Here is an 18,264-nt window from a genome sequence, read left to right as displayed (position 1 = left end):
GGTTAATTACCATTCTTGTAGATCACTGCATCTTCTTCTTTTGCTGCCATTCGTATGAAGGAAATATTCACATGCTCTCCCTTGTTTGCTGTAACTGTTAAGGCCACTGGGTGGAATGAAGCTACGAACAAAATAGGACATAAGTTTGGGATAAATTGCAGCAGTTGTTATCTGTACCTGGTGTCTGGGCTGAAAGCTGAGATTAATTTATGAGCGTGACCTATCTGTGATGTTTAAATGTCCTCATGGCACACACAAGCCATTTAGCATCAGCCATCTATGCCATCCCTATGTTTGGCAAATACTGAGAACTCACCAATAACCTCAAACAGCAGAATGCTACTAGAAACTGAGACTTGGAATTATTTTTTTTTAAAGGATTTTGGCTGAGTAATTGAAAACACTTCCCAGCTAGGAGCTCCAACTGGTTGTGAAATGCTTTCCTAAATTTCTTTATCCCTTGAGACATTTTTAAAGCAGGCTGGATACCGAACTGGAAAATATCTTGTAGGAAGAAGCAGACATGCAGCCTGCATGCCTCATTTCTCCTCTGGTTCAGCATTCTAATGGAGAACAGTTGAGACAGATCAGATTACAGTCACGTAGGGGCTGGGGGAGATAGCATGGCCTGTGCTGGTCATTCATTCACCACATCGTCTGTAAGTACTGGGAGTGCTAGCTTGCACCAAGAACAAAAGAATAAACTGTATTTAATAAACTGTATTTTGGGAATAGCAACTCATTGTTGCTTATCCCAAAACAGCCCCATCTGAAAAAGTGGAGGCACTTTCTACATGTAGGTTAATGGTATGTTTCAGTTTTCCCTTGGACTTTTCCACTGGATTTATACTCAGCTTTACTTGTCCTATCACTATCCAACTTTGTAAACAGCCGTTCCCTCTCCTCCTTATATGCTTTCAAGTAGCTCTGATGAATCTGCAAGTGTTTTTCAAATGATTTCAGCCAGACTCTTCCTGCATGGTACAGCAGGAAAATATGAAGGATCTGACATGTTATTAGGTTACACAGCAGATATGGCACTGGTATCTCAAGTTACATCTCAGAGAATTCCAGTATAGAGTAATGTAGTCATTTCTCTTTAAAAACAAGAAAATGAAAACTGAGAGCAGTTCCAGTTTACAGTCAGCTTCTGAGCTGGACATTATTTGTGAATAAAACAAATGCATGTTGAACCTTGTGATCTAGTCAGGAAAAATCAACAGCTTTCCCAAAGACAAATGGTTAGATACAAATGATCCTAAGAGAGGTATTACTTACTGGTTTAGCATGACATTAAACCTTTGTATTCCCATTTTCTTTTCTTTGTATGGTGTTTTGCTTAGCCCCAAAACTTTTTCTTCACAGTATTGTTGCAATGGAAAGGAACCCATGCTCTCTGGTAGACTCTATTCCTAACTATTTTTAGACTGTGGCTTGTGTTTTGTGATTTCACATCTGGAGTGTGCCAATTCCTTATAGAGACATCATGAACTGAGTTGCAGGGCAAGTGCCATAATATTCTTTCAATAGTGTTTCCATAATTGTCTGTATGCCTGCTCTGGAGAGTTTCTGGGAGGGAAACTAAATCATATATAAGAAAATACACATCATTTTGTAGAGAAATCGAACAAATTTCAATAGACGCAAGACAAGGGTTCTATTCTAAATATGAATACAATATCCAGTATAATAATCACATATAAAAAGCATAGTCTGTTCCTTCTTACTGCATGAGTCAATGTTACGTGTGTAACCGTAATGCTAATATAGAAAGAAATGCAGGAGAATAGATGCCTTACTTTCAGAATGGCACATGTATAGAATAAAATGGGAAAATGAGTCAGTTACCTTTCCTGTTACATGGCAAAAGTGCTGTGTATCTACGTATCTGACAGCAGGTACATAACAGAGCAGAAGACAGTGAGGCCACCAAACATTAATACTTAGTGAGTGTTTCAGTAGCTTCTTGGCTTGAGGCTGTCAAACAGTGGCTGAATTTTCAAAACTGCTGCTCTTTCCTGTGTCTTTTGTATGGGAAACTGCTCATTTCAACTCTTGCTGAATTTTTATTGTTGGATAACACTCTCTGCCTTTAGAAAATATTCAGGCAGCAACAGTAAAGGGCAGTAAGTCCTGTTTTCCAACTACAGATGCTTTGCCAAACAGCACAGTCCTTCACTGACCTCTTCTTCCTCTTTCTGTGGATTCAATAGCTTTGAGAATTTCTGTTGTAACTCTTTCTCACCAGTCTACACTGTTTGGATTACACACATTCACTGATGAGTTCTTAACTCAAACATTTGTCACTCAGAACTTTCACAAAGAAAATTCAAGAAATAGATTCAAACATAGAAAAGATTCGTAGAAACCTACTTAATGCTCATGTGAATGCTGTGTTATTTCTGGTTGAAACAACTTCTCCTACACAGGGAGCTCTCAAAGTTTGGTTACTTTAAATTCTCTATGCCTAGGTGCAAAGATGCTAATCACACTGATGGATTCAGAGGACCCTCATCCTGCCATGGAGGTTGCTGCACATGGCAGCTTTAGCTCACTGGTGTTCAGCCAGTGGTCAAGTTGAAGGAGCCTCCTTCAGAGCCTTTCATGGACTGTTATCATACATCCTCCTCCCCACTGCTGCCTCCTTTGAAATAACAGTTGTTTGACCTGCAAAGGAGGTGCACATGCAGACCTTTCTTGGTGGCTATCCTGAGTCTTCAAAGAGCACATTTGGTCAGAGATGACAAGAGCCCAATAAATAGGCACTTGTCCCACTCACTTTTCTTGGAACATTTCCATACTAAACAAAACAAATGGACACTAGTTGTAGCTCATGCAAAAGAAGAACTTTTTTCTAGGTTAGCTGTATAATTATGAGCGATACCAATAAAGGTATTTCTTCTTAGAAAAACATACAAAGACAAAAGTGTGAAAGTGCCTGCACAGCCTAGCTGCCATGGTGTAAAATGTTACAGCAAAGCTGTAAATTGTGACAAACTGCTGAAATTTTGAAAACATGATTTGCTGCAGAAAACTGGACAAAATTGTCTAAATGTATAGTGGACTTTTGTGAATGATTTTCTTAGATTCAGAAGAAATTCTCTGGGTTTCTTTCCACTGTTGTGATGTTTATCTTTTCTATACTGACAGAGAATACGCAAATCAAAATTGGCTGACATGGCTTCCCTGGACCATAGGCAGTTATTTTACAGGCTCAGGTTGCCTTTTAAAAAACAAGGATAGCAATGTTTGCCTGTATAGATCTAGACCTGTGAAGGAGTCTCACAGTGAAGGAGTTTCCATTTGTAATGTTTTATGGCATCATTGAGGCCACTGCCACCTAATTTTATTCCTAGCAGCAGCCAAATACAGGTAGAGTACCAGCAGACATCCGATCGGCTTCCATCAGGAAATGACTAGCAGCTAGTATCAAGCAGTTGACCCTACACTTAAAAAAAAACACGGAATTGAGCCCAGTCTATTTTAGCTGACTCCAGGCTGCCTTGCCTGCTGTGGAGCCAACTTTTGTGACCACATCCGTGAAATAGGGATGACTGCTAGCATACATGCAATGACATGCAGAATTCAGTTTTGATCCTCACACAGTACCTCCCCGTGGCATCTTCATGGTGTGTATCCTTGTCACCTCATCCTTCAGCTTCCCTTCACAGTAGTATGCTCCAATGGTCTCGCTGGCCTTTTCCCTTTTCCACATCACCATCTTGGCTGTGGCTCTCTTTGAATCTTCACTGACCTCCAGAGGCTCTCGATGCTGGTTTGTCACATCCTCCTGGTCTCGGTCAATTGTGATAGATTCACGGGAGCGCCACTTTGAAGTGATACAGATAAGTGATGTCTCTGAGTTGCCCACCAGAGGGAATGAATTGATAAGGATGAGGTCCAGTGCTGCTTCCACTTTACCTGGGGAAAAAACAGCAAGTGGAAAAAATTTTCAGCAGATTTTGAGTATTTGGCTTGTCAGATCACCAAAGAAGCTATTTCACCCTATCCTCAGGCTTTCTTTCTTGCTTGGTCTTATGCAGCTTTACAGCAAAATAAAAAGCGACAGATTAGGCACACAGTTCACTCTCAGCAACTTCGCTGATGTTGCCAAACTGGGTGGAATGGCTGACAAACCAGAGAATTGCTCTGCCATTGCACTGAGAGAGACCTCAACAGGCAAAGAACATCGTGAAGTTTAACGAAGACAAGTGCAGGGTCCTGCATTTAGAAGGAATAACCTCATACCAGTAGTATGGGGGCTGATCTACTGCAAAGCACCACTGCAGTGAGGAACCTGGGAGTCCTGTTGGACAGCCGGTTGACTACAAGCCAGCAGTCTGCCCTTGAGACCAAGAAAGCCAGTGGTATCTTGGAATGCAGTAAAGTAATTGTGACCAGCAGATCGAGGGAAGCAATCTTCTCCCTTTACTCTGCCCTGGTGAGTGGCAGAGTGCTGTGTCCCATTGTGGGTTCTCCAGTACAAGAAATACATGGAGATCCTAGAGCAAGTCCAGCGGAGAGCTATAAAGATGATAAAGAGGCTGGAGATTCTCCAGAACAGAGAGCTGGGCCTGCTTAGCCTATGCTATGAATATCTAAAGAGAAGGTGTCAAGTGTGTGGGCCAGGTTCTTTTCAGTGGTGCCCGGTGGCAGAACAAGGGGCAACAGGCACAAACTGGAACATAAGAAATTCCACAGACAAATGAAGAAGTTTACTCTGAGGGCGACAGAGCACTGAAACAGACTGCTCAGAGAGGCTTTGGTGTCTCCTTCTCTGGAGATACTCCAATCTGATTAGATGTGATCCTGGGCAGTGTGCTCCCTGCTTGATGTAGGGGCACTGGACTAGATAATCCCAAGTGATCCCTTCCAACCTCAAGTATTCTGTGATTCTGTGGTTAATTGTTCTAGTAGGACTTTAAAACATATTTAATATGTGAAGAACAGATGGACTTTGCTCTTCTTGGAGGAAGAAATAAACCTCCCAGACTTCATTACTTCTTTGAGCTGTTGCAGAAGCCCAAGGAAATCCTAGCACGTTGCTCTGTGGATACTTGGACAGCAGTGCCTTGAGTGTGGTTCTTTGCCATTAAGAGTTGCCTGACACTTTGATAATTTCTTTTATGTCCTTGACATGTATTTAATATGTGTGAATTGACATGAGGTGAATATGTCTTTAGATTTAGTAGTTAGCAGTATTTTGAGCACTTGGAATATTTTTTCAGTTATTTTATGTGTTAGGGTTAGTGATTCCATAACTATTCACATGGTAACCTGTCAATGGACTTACAGTAAGCAGCAGGAACCATGGCACTCAAAGAACAAGTCCGTGGCAGAAACGGATCAATTATTTTAGAGTATCTTATTAATCAACAGGAATACAAGCATATTTTATAAACAGAACCACTAGAAATAGATGAAGCTGGAAGTTCTTTCACAACAGTCGTCATGATCTGAACCTCTCACAGGGTGCTACAGATTTAATTTTCAAATGTGTGTGGTAGCAGGGAAACACAGGTCTCCTATAGTCAACTCTGCAAATAATAAGCATTTCGGTTCATTTTTTAAATCGACGGTAAGGAGAAGGGAAAATAACATTTTTTTCTTCTAGCTGAAGCAGGAAGAATAATTGATTATTTTATTCATCACTTCTATATAATTTTCCTGCTCTGGATACAAGCATCCTTTGTACTCTTCAGACAGACCCAATATTTAGAGCCGTTCTGCTTCCAAAGTTTTCTTCACTGAAAAAAGTGAGTGCAGCCTGAGATACAGGGGGCCAGAAGGTCTGTGTGCTTGCTGCAGGCTGCATGCACCCTGCTGGTGCACAAGGCCAGGGAGAGTGCCTGTCCCTGCTCCCCATGCTGGGGATGGAGGAGTCATTAGTGACTTCACTACATCCAGCCCAGTGCTGTGCCAGCCCAGGTAGTTCTTGATCACACCATGGAGAAACAAAACCTTGTGGAGAGGATGCAGCAGGCCTTAAAGTAAGTACTGCATAAAGGTGGAGATCGGTAAAATCAGTTCATCTTACTGTGCAAGTACATCCTCCCCATGTACTCTGTCCTGTTTATAAAGGCCACGTTTAGAATACTGTATACAGCTCTGGGCTCCCTAGTTCAAAAAAGACAGAGATTTCCTCAAAGAAGTCCAGCAAAGAGTCACAAAGATGATGAAGGGCTTGGAGCATCTCCTGTATAAAGAAAGACAGAGCAACCTAGGTCTGTCTGTTCAACCTGGAGAAAGGAAGACTGAGTGGGGAGTTGAAAAATGTTTATAGATATCTAAAGAGAGGTGGGAAGCAAACCAATGAGGCCTAGCTCTTCTTGGTGGTGCATAGTGATAGGACAAGGAGCAATGGCCTAAAAGTTGAACTGCACGTACTGTAACTGCATGTTACATGGGAAAGTCCAGATTGAAAGGTGAAAATAGTAACTCTTCTTTCTCTGCATCTCAGTCTCTCCATCTGCTGAGAAAAAGTGGCAGGAGAAGTCTGAGTTTTGAGGCCTAGTTTTTGTGTTACCTTATGTCCCTATATATGATATAGCAAAGAAATATCATATTAGATTCAGGGTATTTGCTGCATAATGTTTTTTTTCTCTGCAGTGATATAAATCGTGTAAATCAAGGTATTGAACAAGCATGTCACAGGCCTATTGCTCATCTATACCTGTGACTATTCCAGAGGAATATGAACCCAGCCACCAGTGGATAGTCTTTTGATGAACTGTCTAAGCAGAGGTGGCTTGTCATATCACACACTGCAGGGCAACTCAAACGCAAGACACTGACAGAACAAGGCAGATGTTCTGGAGTTTTCTCCAGAAGACCCTTCTGTGGCTAAAAGGGTATAAGCATAAGCACTGACTGATTCATTCCCCAGATATAAGCTTAAAGTTTCACAGCTGAGGTATGTTGCAAGCAGAAATTAAAATACATCCTGGTGAGTTCTGCACTAAGAAAAAGTTAGGCTTTAATGTATCTCAAAAACCAGCTCTCTAGCAGCAAGTCTAACTGAGGGTGTTTCACTTGTGAACTCAAGGACCTGGCAGGACTGGCCCTCTGAAGACAGCTACAGGCCTCAGAGGTGACAGGAAGGCTTTGTCTCCACTGGGAGTTAGTGATTACGGAAAAACAAAACAGCCAATCAGAAAAGTGTAAAATCTGCATGTGCTTTATGCTTTGTGCTTCCTACAGCATATCTTCTTGGCAATGCATCTTGGGCTAACACAGCTGCCCTTGCTGAGTGAGAATGGATTTTCATTACCTGGTGGCAAAAACGGCAGGTCCCACCCTTGGTATTAATGAAGACTTTGAACATGCAGGGACCAATTAAGGACAACAGGATTTCACTTTTTTGAGAAAAGTACAACAAATAGAGACAGGAAACAGCCTGTCCCTGTGTCAGTGACAATACTCTGTGTTTCCTTGGAAAAGTCCTTTGACTCCTGCCACAGTCCTTGGGGGACTGACCTTATCAGGAAGGCAATTTGCTGTGTGTGCAATTAGATTTGCAGAAGAGAGAAGAAGGCTGATGTAGAAACTGGGAGAGAATTTGCTGCCTGATATTTCTGACACAGGCTCATTGCTGCACAGGGCTTTGTGTCCTCCTGGCATGGAGAAAATGGCACCATCTAAACAGCATCCTCTAAAGCAGTAAGTTTAACTCATAGTGTGTCCACTGAAATCTGTACAGCGAAACACTTGGAGGTAGACCTTTTGTCCCACCCTGAACTACAGGACTGTGCTCTCTCTTGTGTTAAACATTATTTGGCAGTGCTGAGCTGACCAAAGGCCATTCATTCAGCCAGTCACCATGTTTTCAGTGCTGTGTTGCACCAGTAAAACTCAATTCATAAGGGCAGAAGAAACACTTCTGAGAAATTCCCTGGAACACATCCCATGCTCAAAGAACAAGACGGTCTGTAAAAGTTTGAATTATTGCTTTCTCAAATCAGAATTGGTGCTGGAAAAATCATCTGGAAACAGCATTGGGCAATCTCTAGGTGAGACAGCTCATTGATGTAGATTAATGCAGACAGTAAGAACCATGAGAATGGAAAATTATTAGGTTTTGTCCTTGCATCTCAGAAAGTCGCTGCCTAAATATCTTGTGATCTATACTTAGCACTTGTCTGGTCCCCAAGAAATCATGGAAAGATTCAAGACAATTGCTGTCTAACATGATGCCTTTACAAATTTCCCTCTTAACTGGGAAATGGTTTAATCCCATGATGTAGCTCATAATCCTCCACCACAGCAAGAGTAGTCAGCTTCATCATGGCAAAGGATAGTAATAAACCACTGCCCCCAAACAAGTATTTATTAACCAGCCCATATTTCCAGAGTTCATTAAGAATGTAGAGTTCTGAGTGGTTGTTTTAGCTGTTAATTAATGCTGAGTAGTAGTGGAAAGAAGAAGTGGTTTAGCTATTACAGTATTTCATTTCCTTACATTTAGAGAGCTTTACTGTTAATTGCTTGATGTGACTATAGGATGGAAGTCCTTCCCTTTGCATCTGGAGTATAACAAAGGAAAAAGAAGAGCTGTGGTAGGAAATGAGTGGAGACATTAATTCTTTCAGAGTATTACTTAAATAAAAGGGGAAGTGAGGGCAGAAAGGAGGAAAGTTTTATTCAATAAATTTCATCCTTTTCTTCATCAGATTTAGTGAGAAGAAAGAAATATGATATAATTTGAACTGCCTGCTAGGAGCTACCTGAGAATGTGAGTATAACCCACACAGTGCTGTGCTGCAGTCTGTGCTTGGGGTTTTGTGTTACACTGAGAGCAAAACAGTTTCTTACTTTCATTATAATACTAACCACAGAACTTAATTTTTTTGAGATTGGAATGTGAAATTTATGTGGAAATGTATATCAGACTGTCAAGTCACCAGCACTCCTCTCTTTCATGTCTCCTAAAAAAAAAACCAAAAAAACCCAAAAAAACCAAAGCACTTCCTCTGTTGGAATGAACACGGTTTTGTTTCAAAGCTCTGCAGCTTTCTCATCCTATCTTGTTTTGTACTTGGCTATTCATTGGCATCCTCCTTGGTTTTATTTTTTTGTATAAAGTACACATCAAACTAAAATAATGTAATTAATCTATTCTGGATTACAAATGGCAATAATTTAGCAATATTACTGAAAAAGTGTAGTGTCCAATTAACTGCTAGTGAAGTACTGAATAAATTACACTGAAATTTATTAACTAATTCACCAATTTGGAAGGTAATCAGGATTGATTCTTTTTCTTTCCTTTTTTCTTTTCCTTTTTCTTTTTCTTTCTCTTTTTTTTTCCTTTCTCTTTTTCCTTTTTCTTTACCTTTTCCTTTATCTTTTCCTTTTCATATCTCTTTTTTCTTTTTCTTTCTCTTTTTCTTTTTCTTTCTTTTTCTTTTCCTTCTTTTTTCCTTTTTTTTCTTCTCAGTGCACTCAATATTTCTCTTATAAATCTTGGTTATTTTTTTTCATTATCTGAAAAGTTAACAATCTGGGGGCATGGATGGCTTTGAAATAATATATTCACTTCATAAACTCAATAGTCTGTTGATATCCTGGAAACTTCTTCTGAGATGCAAAGACTGCAGCAGGTTGAGTAACAACTCACTGTGAGTCAAATTCTCCTCTGACAGCTCTGTCCTCAACAGGAAAACAGTGCTGAGACTATTGTTAGCCCGAACAGATTGAGTGCATCTGCACCAGGATTAAGTGAAGCAGCACCAGGGTAAAAAAGAGATGCAGAAATGATGCTCATAAAACAGCTCATAAAAGACCAAAAAATCAAGTTTGCCAGTAATAATTTTTGTTGTCTGTGGAATTAATCCTACTGGATGTCCGTGGATGCTAACAGGAGGCTCTGGAATGGTTTATTGCTCAATCAATACCGCTCACTCTTAGCAACAGGGCATTATTTTGGGAGTGAAGACACTGTGAAGTGAAAAAGGTACAAGAAACTAGTGACAGAACATTGTTTGCTGCTTGTAGTGGGAAGATGTGAGTCCAAGTGTAAGAAATACAACTGCCGCCAAAGCTACTGAAGCTCAAGTTTTCTCCTGGGCCATTGGGTGCATCTGGAGAAGATGAAGGAAATGCAACTTCCCTCTTGTAAGGGGAAGCAAAATCATTTCCTCTACATTCCATTTATTTCATAACCTATCAGAGTAATCTTTTAAGATGAAAGTGATAATGAGAGGCTGGGGCAACTGAGTTTGCTGTTCCCAAGTTGAGAGTGCCTAAACGTTTGCATGTGAGTAACTTAAGCACAGAAAGAAGATGAAAGCTTTCTCATGACTTCTCCTTAGAGATGGTTTGCCATAAGCAATTAAAGCAGGAAAAAAAAAAAAAAAAGTGCCATCAGGGACTGCTTGAGCAACCAGCTGACACTGTGCTAGGTAATGCTGAAAAAGGATGAAGAATGTGGGAAAAGTGGAGCAGAGCAAGCCTGCAACTCAGCTAAATCTAGCTTGATTTGTAGTCAGCCAAATATGGGTACTACCACCAGGAAAGTACTTGCAGGCAAGAATCAATTTGTCCATAACAGCAAGAGTTGTTTTTTGAGGCTGCTGTATATACTGTGCATGTATGTGGTTTGTGTGAATGCAGTGAGATGACATATGCAAAAGAACATACGCAATCAATTCATCTTCACAGCATGATCAGAGCATACAGCATGCAAAAGATTCAGTGTCTAGAAGTGTCTCTGGGTTTTTGCTGCTGAATATGCAAACTCTCTTCTTTTACAGTAGTGTACCCTCAAGCTCCTGCTTACTGATTTTTCTGTGTAGGGAATTTTGCTGGTGTTAAGTATAGCTTATGATTCAGGAAGCTAACAGTGCTGTGCAGTGGCAGGTCAGGAATGAACAGCTCGAAAATAATTAAAGAGAAAATCATCAGCCATATCAGCCAGAAGTTGTTTGGAACTGCACTGTTTTAGAGACTTCTTGTGCTCTGGGAAATTAACCATGCTACCTCATCGGTCAGGCTGATGTGACACAGAAAGTACAAAAGTAACAGACAAGCAAAAACTGGCTTTGAAGTAAGAAGGTTGAAGTACATTACTCTTGAATAATGGGTATCTGTCTTTCAAAGGTCCTTTCAAAATTTAGACAATATTATTCTTGAGCCTAGGAGTTCTTGTCATTCCCAGTGGTGAGTTAGAAAATGAATTCTGTTGGGGGTTTGTTGCTACTTTATGGCACTTAATATTACTAGTTCATGTTCTTAGTCTGCATGTTATCTGGACAACAGTTGTCAGATCTACACCCTAAAGAAACAATCAGCATTCAAAACTCAACACAGGAAAGCCTCCATTTCAGATATATGCTATTTCCTTTCTGCGAGTGTCCTGCAGTGGAACAGCACGTTCAGTAAGATCTTCCCACTGGCACAGGGTAGCTCCTTCAGAGAATATCTTCTGCTGAACCTTCTTTAAACACTTTTAATTTTCACCCCTTGGGTTCCAGGTGCATTACACAAATACAGCAGATGAGGCTTGCAAGGAATTCTCCCAGAAGTAGATCTTCTGGGATGGTCAGATCTGTGTGAGAAAGGACTCAGCATCCTCCCTGATGAGCTCAGTAATACATGGTATGTATTGTAATATATGTTACAATGTACATGTAACGTATTCCCTTGTGAATCATGGTGAGAGCTGGCCGTGGAGCTGTACATCCATCTCACAGAAGTGGTGGATGCATCCATTTTTGGTGTATTTGTTCTGTGCCTACCCAACTTCCCCACCACAATAACTGCTGTAGAAATCTGTGTTAAAGAGACAGGCCTGGGCCAAGCAGATTCAAGTGTGCGTGATCAATAACAGAGCAGGTTTTCCATACAAGGAGTGTGGAGATATGAAGGACCAGCTCTACAGTCAGCATCTCTGACATCTGTGTTCCATTTTCTCCACCAAAATCATTTCAGATTAAATTTACATAAGATCAATAATATCAACAAAATATTACAATTTTTTTTGTTCCAGATGTGAAATTACAGCAAAAAAGTTGTCTACCCAACCAACTTACTTACGATCTCCAAACAATCTAATATATAGCTGTATAAACTGTATCTAAAGCAATGGCACATGTTAACAGATGTGGATGGTGGATTATTTCATTTCACCCTTTTAGAAGCTATTCCCTTGTGCCTGCTGCAATGCCTCTCTATTCCTGACTGCTCCCAGCTGCTTGGAAGGCCTTTTGGCACACAGGCTTGCTGAGAGATGATACCATGCCTCTCCTTGGGGCACAGACTGTAAGCAAATTCTAAGGATAAAAAGAAACAATGGAAGAGAATCAGCACCTTTTCACGAGTCCACATAGAGTAGGTGCACAGGGCTGCCTGAAATTGTTTTTGGCTTCTAGAGTCAGAGTCAGGGGGCAGTAATAATGGTTACTGCTTAAACTTTTTTCCTTTGCAAAACTACAGTCAGCAATCTCAAGAAGAAAGATCAGCTCTCCTTTCTCCCAAGATTTAGATGCACTCATTTTGTAATCAATGACAGTCTTAGTGGGCCTGTGCTGAGATAAAAGGTGTCAGCAGGTCATAGAGGTTCATTAATAATACATGTGACAGAACTATCACTTCTGGAGTCAGTGGCAGCTCTATCTCAGCAAGAGTCTAAATTCTGTCTAAACTTTAGGCTCCTGAAAAAGATAACAGGATCCTCTGCATAAATGATATAAGAGACAGGCAGGTGCAGTTCCTGGATCTTACAAATGAAATACATTCAAGGAGTGAAAACCCTTCTTCCACTTTCTCCTGCAATTCACATTAGAAGGTATTTGATCACTTTGGTGACTGAAATATCTGGCATCAATCTAATATCTAGTCGGAGTAATTCTAAAATTCCTGAGATAAAAATTTCAGATGTGGTTTGTGTCCCTTAAGCTGTCAGAGGCTCAGAAAGACAGCACTCTGAGTCTGTGGTCAAAGTTCAGGTGCTTTTTCATTCTGGCAGTAGCATGTCCAAAGACACACAAACCTGGTCCTTCCTTTAACTATGGGAAATTCTTTACTATGAGTGTGGTGAGGTGCTGGAACAGGCTGCCCAGAGACACTGTGGGAGCCCCATCCCTGGAGGTTCAAGGCCAGGTTGGATGGGGCCCTGGAAAAACTGGTCTAGTTTTAAATGTGGAGGTTGGCCCCACCTGTGGCAGGGGGGTTGGAGATTCATGATCCCTGAGGTCCTTTCCAACCTGGGCCATTCTGTGGTTCTGTGAGCACAAACATTTTGAGAAAGAGTACAGTAATATGCACAAGAGAAAATGTAGGTTTTCTATAGGTTAAGTCAAGCTTCAGGAAGAAGAAACAAATCTTGAAACAGAGTTGTTAGGACTTTCTATTCTGCAACCAGAAATTACCATCTCTTCGTAGTTCTGAAGAGCATACACCATCATAAATGTGCTTGTGTGAATTTGGTAATGTATGTTTAAAGCTGCTTTGTTTTCTAAACATGTAAATGAATCATATAATAATGATGACTTTTATAATTATATCTATAATTTTCACGATAACACCTACTGATCCTAAAGAAAGCTCAGCCACCTATAGGGATTATACACAGGTCGCATCAAATTCAACTGCACTGTTAGTCTCACTGCTACCCTTTAAAAGACTAAGGTAACCTTGTTAGTCTTTACTATATATGGATTCTGAATCAAAACTACCCCCGAAATAAGAAATCCAGTATTTTTAGCAACCTTTTGCATTTAACGTTATTGGTATCATAGAGCTGTAGCACTGAAGATTCTTTCTCGCTTTGAGAACAGAGAGATTTGACAAGCCAGAAATAGTCAGTGAAAAGTGCTTGAAACTCATTCTGACTGTTGCTGATTTCTACAGACCTCTTACCAGAGGAGGCCATCTTGCTAAAGCAGCACTCACACAACATCGCTTTTGACAGCCAGCACGCTGCAAGAAGCCGACAGCAAACATCAGACCATCTGAGGATGTGTTCAGCAAGCAAGAGACAAACTGTGATATTTGTTCCTTGTTGCAGAACTGGTGGGCCTGCTACAGGAAAGTGTGCTGAGGAATAGGCGAGCACTTCTGTGGCGTGCACTCAGCAGAGGCTGCACTGCAGCACTGGTAAGCAGGTACTGAATATCACCGCCCAAATCAGGCCTTCAGATGTGTCTGCTAATGGGGTAACGCTATTAAAGTTAGGAGATAAACCAAAGGCCGTTCCTTGCAGCTGGAGCCTCACAAAGGCAGGCCCAGGGCAGCCCACACCGCTGGGAGAAGGCTGCAGCACCTCCGCTGCTGGGCAGCGTCTGCCCGCCTTCCTGAGCTCCGCCTGTGGTATCTGGAGCAAAGCGGGCTCGCATTGTCGTCCCGCGCTCAGGAAACATGATATCATTCTCAAACAAAAGCGGGAAAGCTGACAGATCTATTGAGACGGGTGTGACTGTGATACACACCTAACCCGGAGAGCCCCTGTGGAAAAGGCTGCGCCGGGCGGCTCCTCGTGCCCTGCGGTCTGCGCTGCTAATCTCCATAGCCAAATTTTTGCTTCTCCCGTGGTCGTGGCTTCAAGAAAATTACTTGCTCTCTATAGCAATCGGAAAAGGGAAAGAGCTGGGTGAACTGGGCTTTCTTTCCCTCTCTGCCCATAATGGCAGCAGCACCAGTGCCGCCTGAGCCTCCTGAGGCTGTGGCCGTGCTTGGATCAGTGAGCACTAAGCGGTCATGAAACTTCAGCTGGAGAAAAGGAATTAGCAAAAAATACACAATCTACTGCAGCAATGGCTAAAGAAAAATACTCACAGACATGCATTCAACAGATTTTAAGCACTTAATTTTTTTGCCGGTGTTAATCTCCTGCATATTCTCACTGCCAAAGTAATTAAAAATTCAGTGACATCTCAAAGAAACTAGTTCATAATGTCACTTAGCTAGTAAGATGCTGCTAGTTGTGAAAATTTGAAACTGCAAAGTGAGTTACACTACAATGAGGACTTCTGCCTTTTCATGCTACTTTCTGGTTTTCAGTGCAGCTCAATATGCTGTTTTACAGCATCTAACTTTTTTACTTGGAGATGGACTAGAAGGACCTATGTGCACCTTTACATCTTAAGGAGTGAGCTCAGAGCTATTGTATTTTTGTTTTGCAGATTTTCCCTCGCAGATTTCCTTGAAGAAACTCTCTAGAGTATCAAAATATGGGTGGAGATAGTAATGCTTAAAAGTTGAGCAACTGGCAGCAGGTCAGGAAGGGGCAGGCTTCCTCAGTACTCTGTCTTTGATGGCTTCAGCAGCAAATCTCTAACATTAGTGTTCCAGGTTCTACAAGCAAGATTTGCTTTAGTGCATATGTCTCTTGTGACGAGCTGCTGATTTGATAACTAATCATATTTGCTGATAACACTGAATTGTTCTTCAGCTGCACTTAAAGTTCTATTGATTAGTCTTAAACAACGTGGGTATTTCCAGCCTTTTTGTTCACTGACTTCCATCTAGGTTCCAACTGCAGAATCTTGACCAAAAGCTTATCTAAAATCTAACACTGGAATAACTGGAAGTGCCAACATTTCCTGCTGCACAGCCACAAAGTAAGACACAGAAAGAGTCAACATCTAGTTTGCAGTGTGAATGTATGCGTCAACAAGTGACTTCAGTGTTTAGGAAGAGACAGCCACAGATTGTGAATACAGAGCACACTCCCTGATACCTTGCATCCAGCCCTCCTCCCTTTGCCTGCTGTGGGAACAACTCACAGAGATAAGTGATCATACTGGAGCAGACGCAGGTAATTAATCAATAAAGTGATTCCCAGTGTGAGGAGTGGGGAGTTGTGTGTTTTGCCCACCCATTGCTTGGGAAGCAAGAAGGGTGTGACAGGCCAGCTGTAGATATTAAAGCAAATGCTTACCTGAAATAATCAGGCTGAATCCATAGAAAACCAGAGGTGCCAAAGGGTCCATGCTTTCCAAAATATATCCATCCAGTTCTTACAGCAGCTCATGGAGTATCCTTCCCCTGGTCAAAATTTTACCAGTGGTTCCGCTCCGGCATGCTGGACTGCAGCGTGTTTACAAGACACGGGCAAGGAACTGCAGCAACGGAGCAGGCTGGAACAGTCTCATTGCTGTCTGAGTACAGGGAGTTTAAGTTCCTTTTTCCTGTTTCCTTTGTAGATTAGGATGGGAAAGGCAGGATCTTAAAGGCATTTTTTATATCAGCTGGACTACAGGGCAGTGCAAGCCCCGTCCATCCAGCAATACATCAAAACAATTATCAGGAGCTGCTGCAGGAGCAGAAAACAGCGGCTGGTCGCAGCCAGCAAAACAGGAACAGTGATGGCATCCCCCGACAGGCGAGTAGCATCCCAGCACTCAGTAATAAAGGCATGAAGCAAACCCTAACGAAGCAACCAGTTGAATCCAGCACAGACCAACACCAGCCCCAATCCAGCCAACTACTCCTTTAGTCGGTGTGCTTCATTGGAAACTATTTTTCTCTGCATCTGACTATTGGAAACAGACTGAAAACTTGTCATGGTAATAAATCATAACCAGAGTTTTTATGACTTCAGCAAATGCCACTTCACTCCGGGGGGGCCTCAAAACTCAGAAGTAAACATGAGGAAAAATACAAAATAAAACCACAAAAGCTACGTATAATTAATTAAATACATGGAAAGGCAGCACCAGATAAATTGACTTATTTCAAATAAATGGCAGTCACATTCGCCAGCTAACTAAATATAACCCTTGACAATGTAGAATTTGAAAGCCCCGTAGCTCTGCCAAGACGCTAACACTCAGAATGACTTTTACACAAGTATGGAAAAAAAAAATGTTTAGCATCATTTTGGAAATGGAGTCTGGGTTCATCATACCCTGATTTAATTTCCTTACGAAGATATGCTCTGCAGTTGCTGCGGATTTTACAAAGGAATTTCTTGGCACTGAAGATTTAGTAACACCTGGATAGCAGAGTAGCACCCACAGAAGATTCAATGTTCCTCATACCCAACCAAAAATAAAACACAAACCAATCCATATAGGAGTCCAGATTGGTTGCAAAAACAGAATGAAGTCTGCACACTACTAAAAATCCATTTAAAAGCTTTAAGGAGACAGAACACAAGATGTTTCCTAGGTCTGGTTCCTCTGCACACACGCATATTTTCTCCACACTTGATTTCTGAGAACATTTTCTTCCTCTATTAGACACAAAGAGGAGGTGATTATTCAAACTATTGTTGCAGGTTAGCCAATATAAACCTTCTGGTATAGGTCCCTCCTGTGGCACAACACTTTGTGTACTGCCAGGCACTGAGTATTATCACATTTCCCATCTGGTGCATATCTCTGCTCTGTCACTCATTTAACCTTCTTCTGATTTGGCCTTCCCTCAGTTTCTTTTTTTTTTAATTGCCGAGCAATGAGGGGTCAACCAACATTAGTCAAGGACGTACATCTGCACATCTCCAGTCTGTCATTCTGAATTTAGTAGACTCTAGAATCTAGTAGCCTTCTTCCTTTCTTCCTTTCTTTCTTTCTTCCTTCCTTCCTTCCTTTCTTTCTTTCTTTCTTTCTTTCTTTCTTTCTTTCTTTCTTTCTTTCTTTCTTTCTTTCTTTCTTTCTTTCTTTCTTTCTTTCTTTCTTTCTTTCTTTCTTTCTTTCTTTCTTTCTTTCTTTCTTTCTTTCTTTCTTTCTTTCTTTCTTTCTTTCTTTCTTTCTCTTTCTTTCTTTCTTTCTTTCTTTCTCTCTTTCTTTCTTTCTTTCTCTCTTTCTTTCTTTCTTCCTTTCTTCCTTTCTTCCTTTCATCCTTTCTTCCTTTCTTCCTTTCTTCCTTTCTTTCTTTCTTCTTCCTTTCTCCCTTTCTCTCTTTCTCTCTTTCTCTCTCTCTTTCTTTCTTTCTTTCTTTCTTTCTTTCTTTCTTTCTTTCTTTCTTTCTTTCTTTCTTTCTTTCTTTCTTTCTTTCTTTCTTTCTTTCTTTCTTTCTTTCTTTCTTTCTTTCTTTCTTTCTTTCTTTCTTTCTTTCTTTCTTTCTTTCTTTCTTTCTTTCTTTTATAATGAACATAGATGGAAGAAAATGCTTGTGGGCTGTTGTTGACATCGATTTTTAAATAGATGGATCCGCTACAGTGGAAACCCACTTTTTCAAAAACAATTATCTTGAGTCTGCTGGTCATTTAATATCCTATGGCAATGTGGCTAACTCAAGCATAAGAGCAACCAGCCCAGATATGCAATACTTCATATATATTAAAAGACTGCAGAGTCATGCTGAAGCTGGAAGAGAGGAAAG

At 41.0% G+C, this 18,264-nt stretch overlaps 1 protein-coding gene and 1 long non-coding RNA gene across 3 annotated transcripts in view; one reads left to right on the top strand and one right to left on the bottom strand.

The window, feature by feature from the left end:
- The window catches only part of TEK (TEK receptor tyrosine kinase), a 34,872-nt gene extending 18,752 nt beyond the window's left edge, over window positions 1-16,120 (bottom strand). Inside the window, exons 1-3 of one of the 2 annotated variants that reach the window (XM_052700874.1) lie at window positions 15,878-16,120; window positions 3,610-3,921; window positions 11-121 (exon numbers count right to left, since the gene is read on the bottom strand). In XM_052700874.1, coding sequence (XP_052556834.1) covers window positions 11-121; window positions 3,610-3,921; window positions 15,878-15,929 — 475 coding nt within the window. In that variant the 5' untranslated portion in view covers window positions 15,930-16,120. The remainder of the gene's footprint in view (window positions 1-10; window positions 122-3,609; window positions 3,922-15,877) is intronic. The other variant, XM_052700873.1, reaches the window with a different exon arrangement.
- LOC128089457 (uncharacterized) lies at window positions 7,851-14,039 on the top strand. The gene is made up of 4 exons (XR_008210515.1): window positions 7,851-8,009; window positions 8,670-8,731; window positions 11,472-11,595; window positions 13,849-14,039. It is a non-coding gene; the product is annotated as an uncharacterized LOC128089457 (long non-coding RNA).
- Window positions 16,121-18,264: the final 2,144 nt, after the last annotated feature.

Source organism: Tympanuchus pallidicinctus, unplaced genomic scaffold, assembly GCF_026119805.1.
Source record: "Tympanuchus pallidicinctus isolate F22 unplaced genomic scaffold, pur_lepc_1.0 scaffold4, whole genome shotgun sequence".
Classification (NCBI taxonomy): Eukaryota; Metazoa; Chordata; class Aves; order Galliformes; family Phasianidae; genus Tympanuchus; species Tympanuchus pallidicinctus.
Note: the sequence above shows the minus strand (reverse complement) of the source record. Positions and strands in the feature narration are given on the sequence as shown.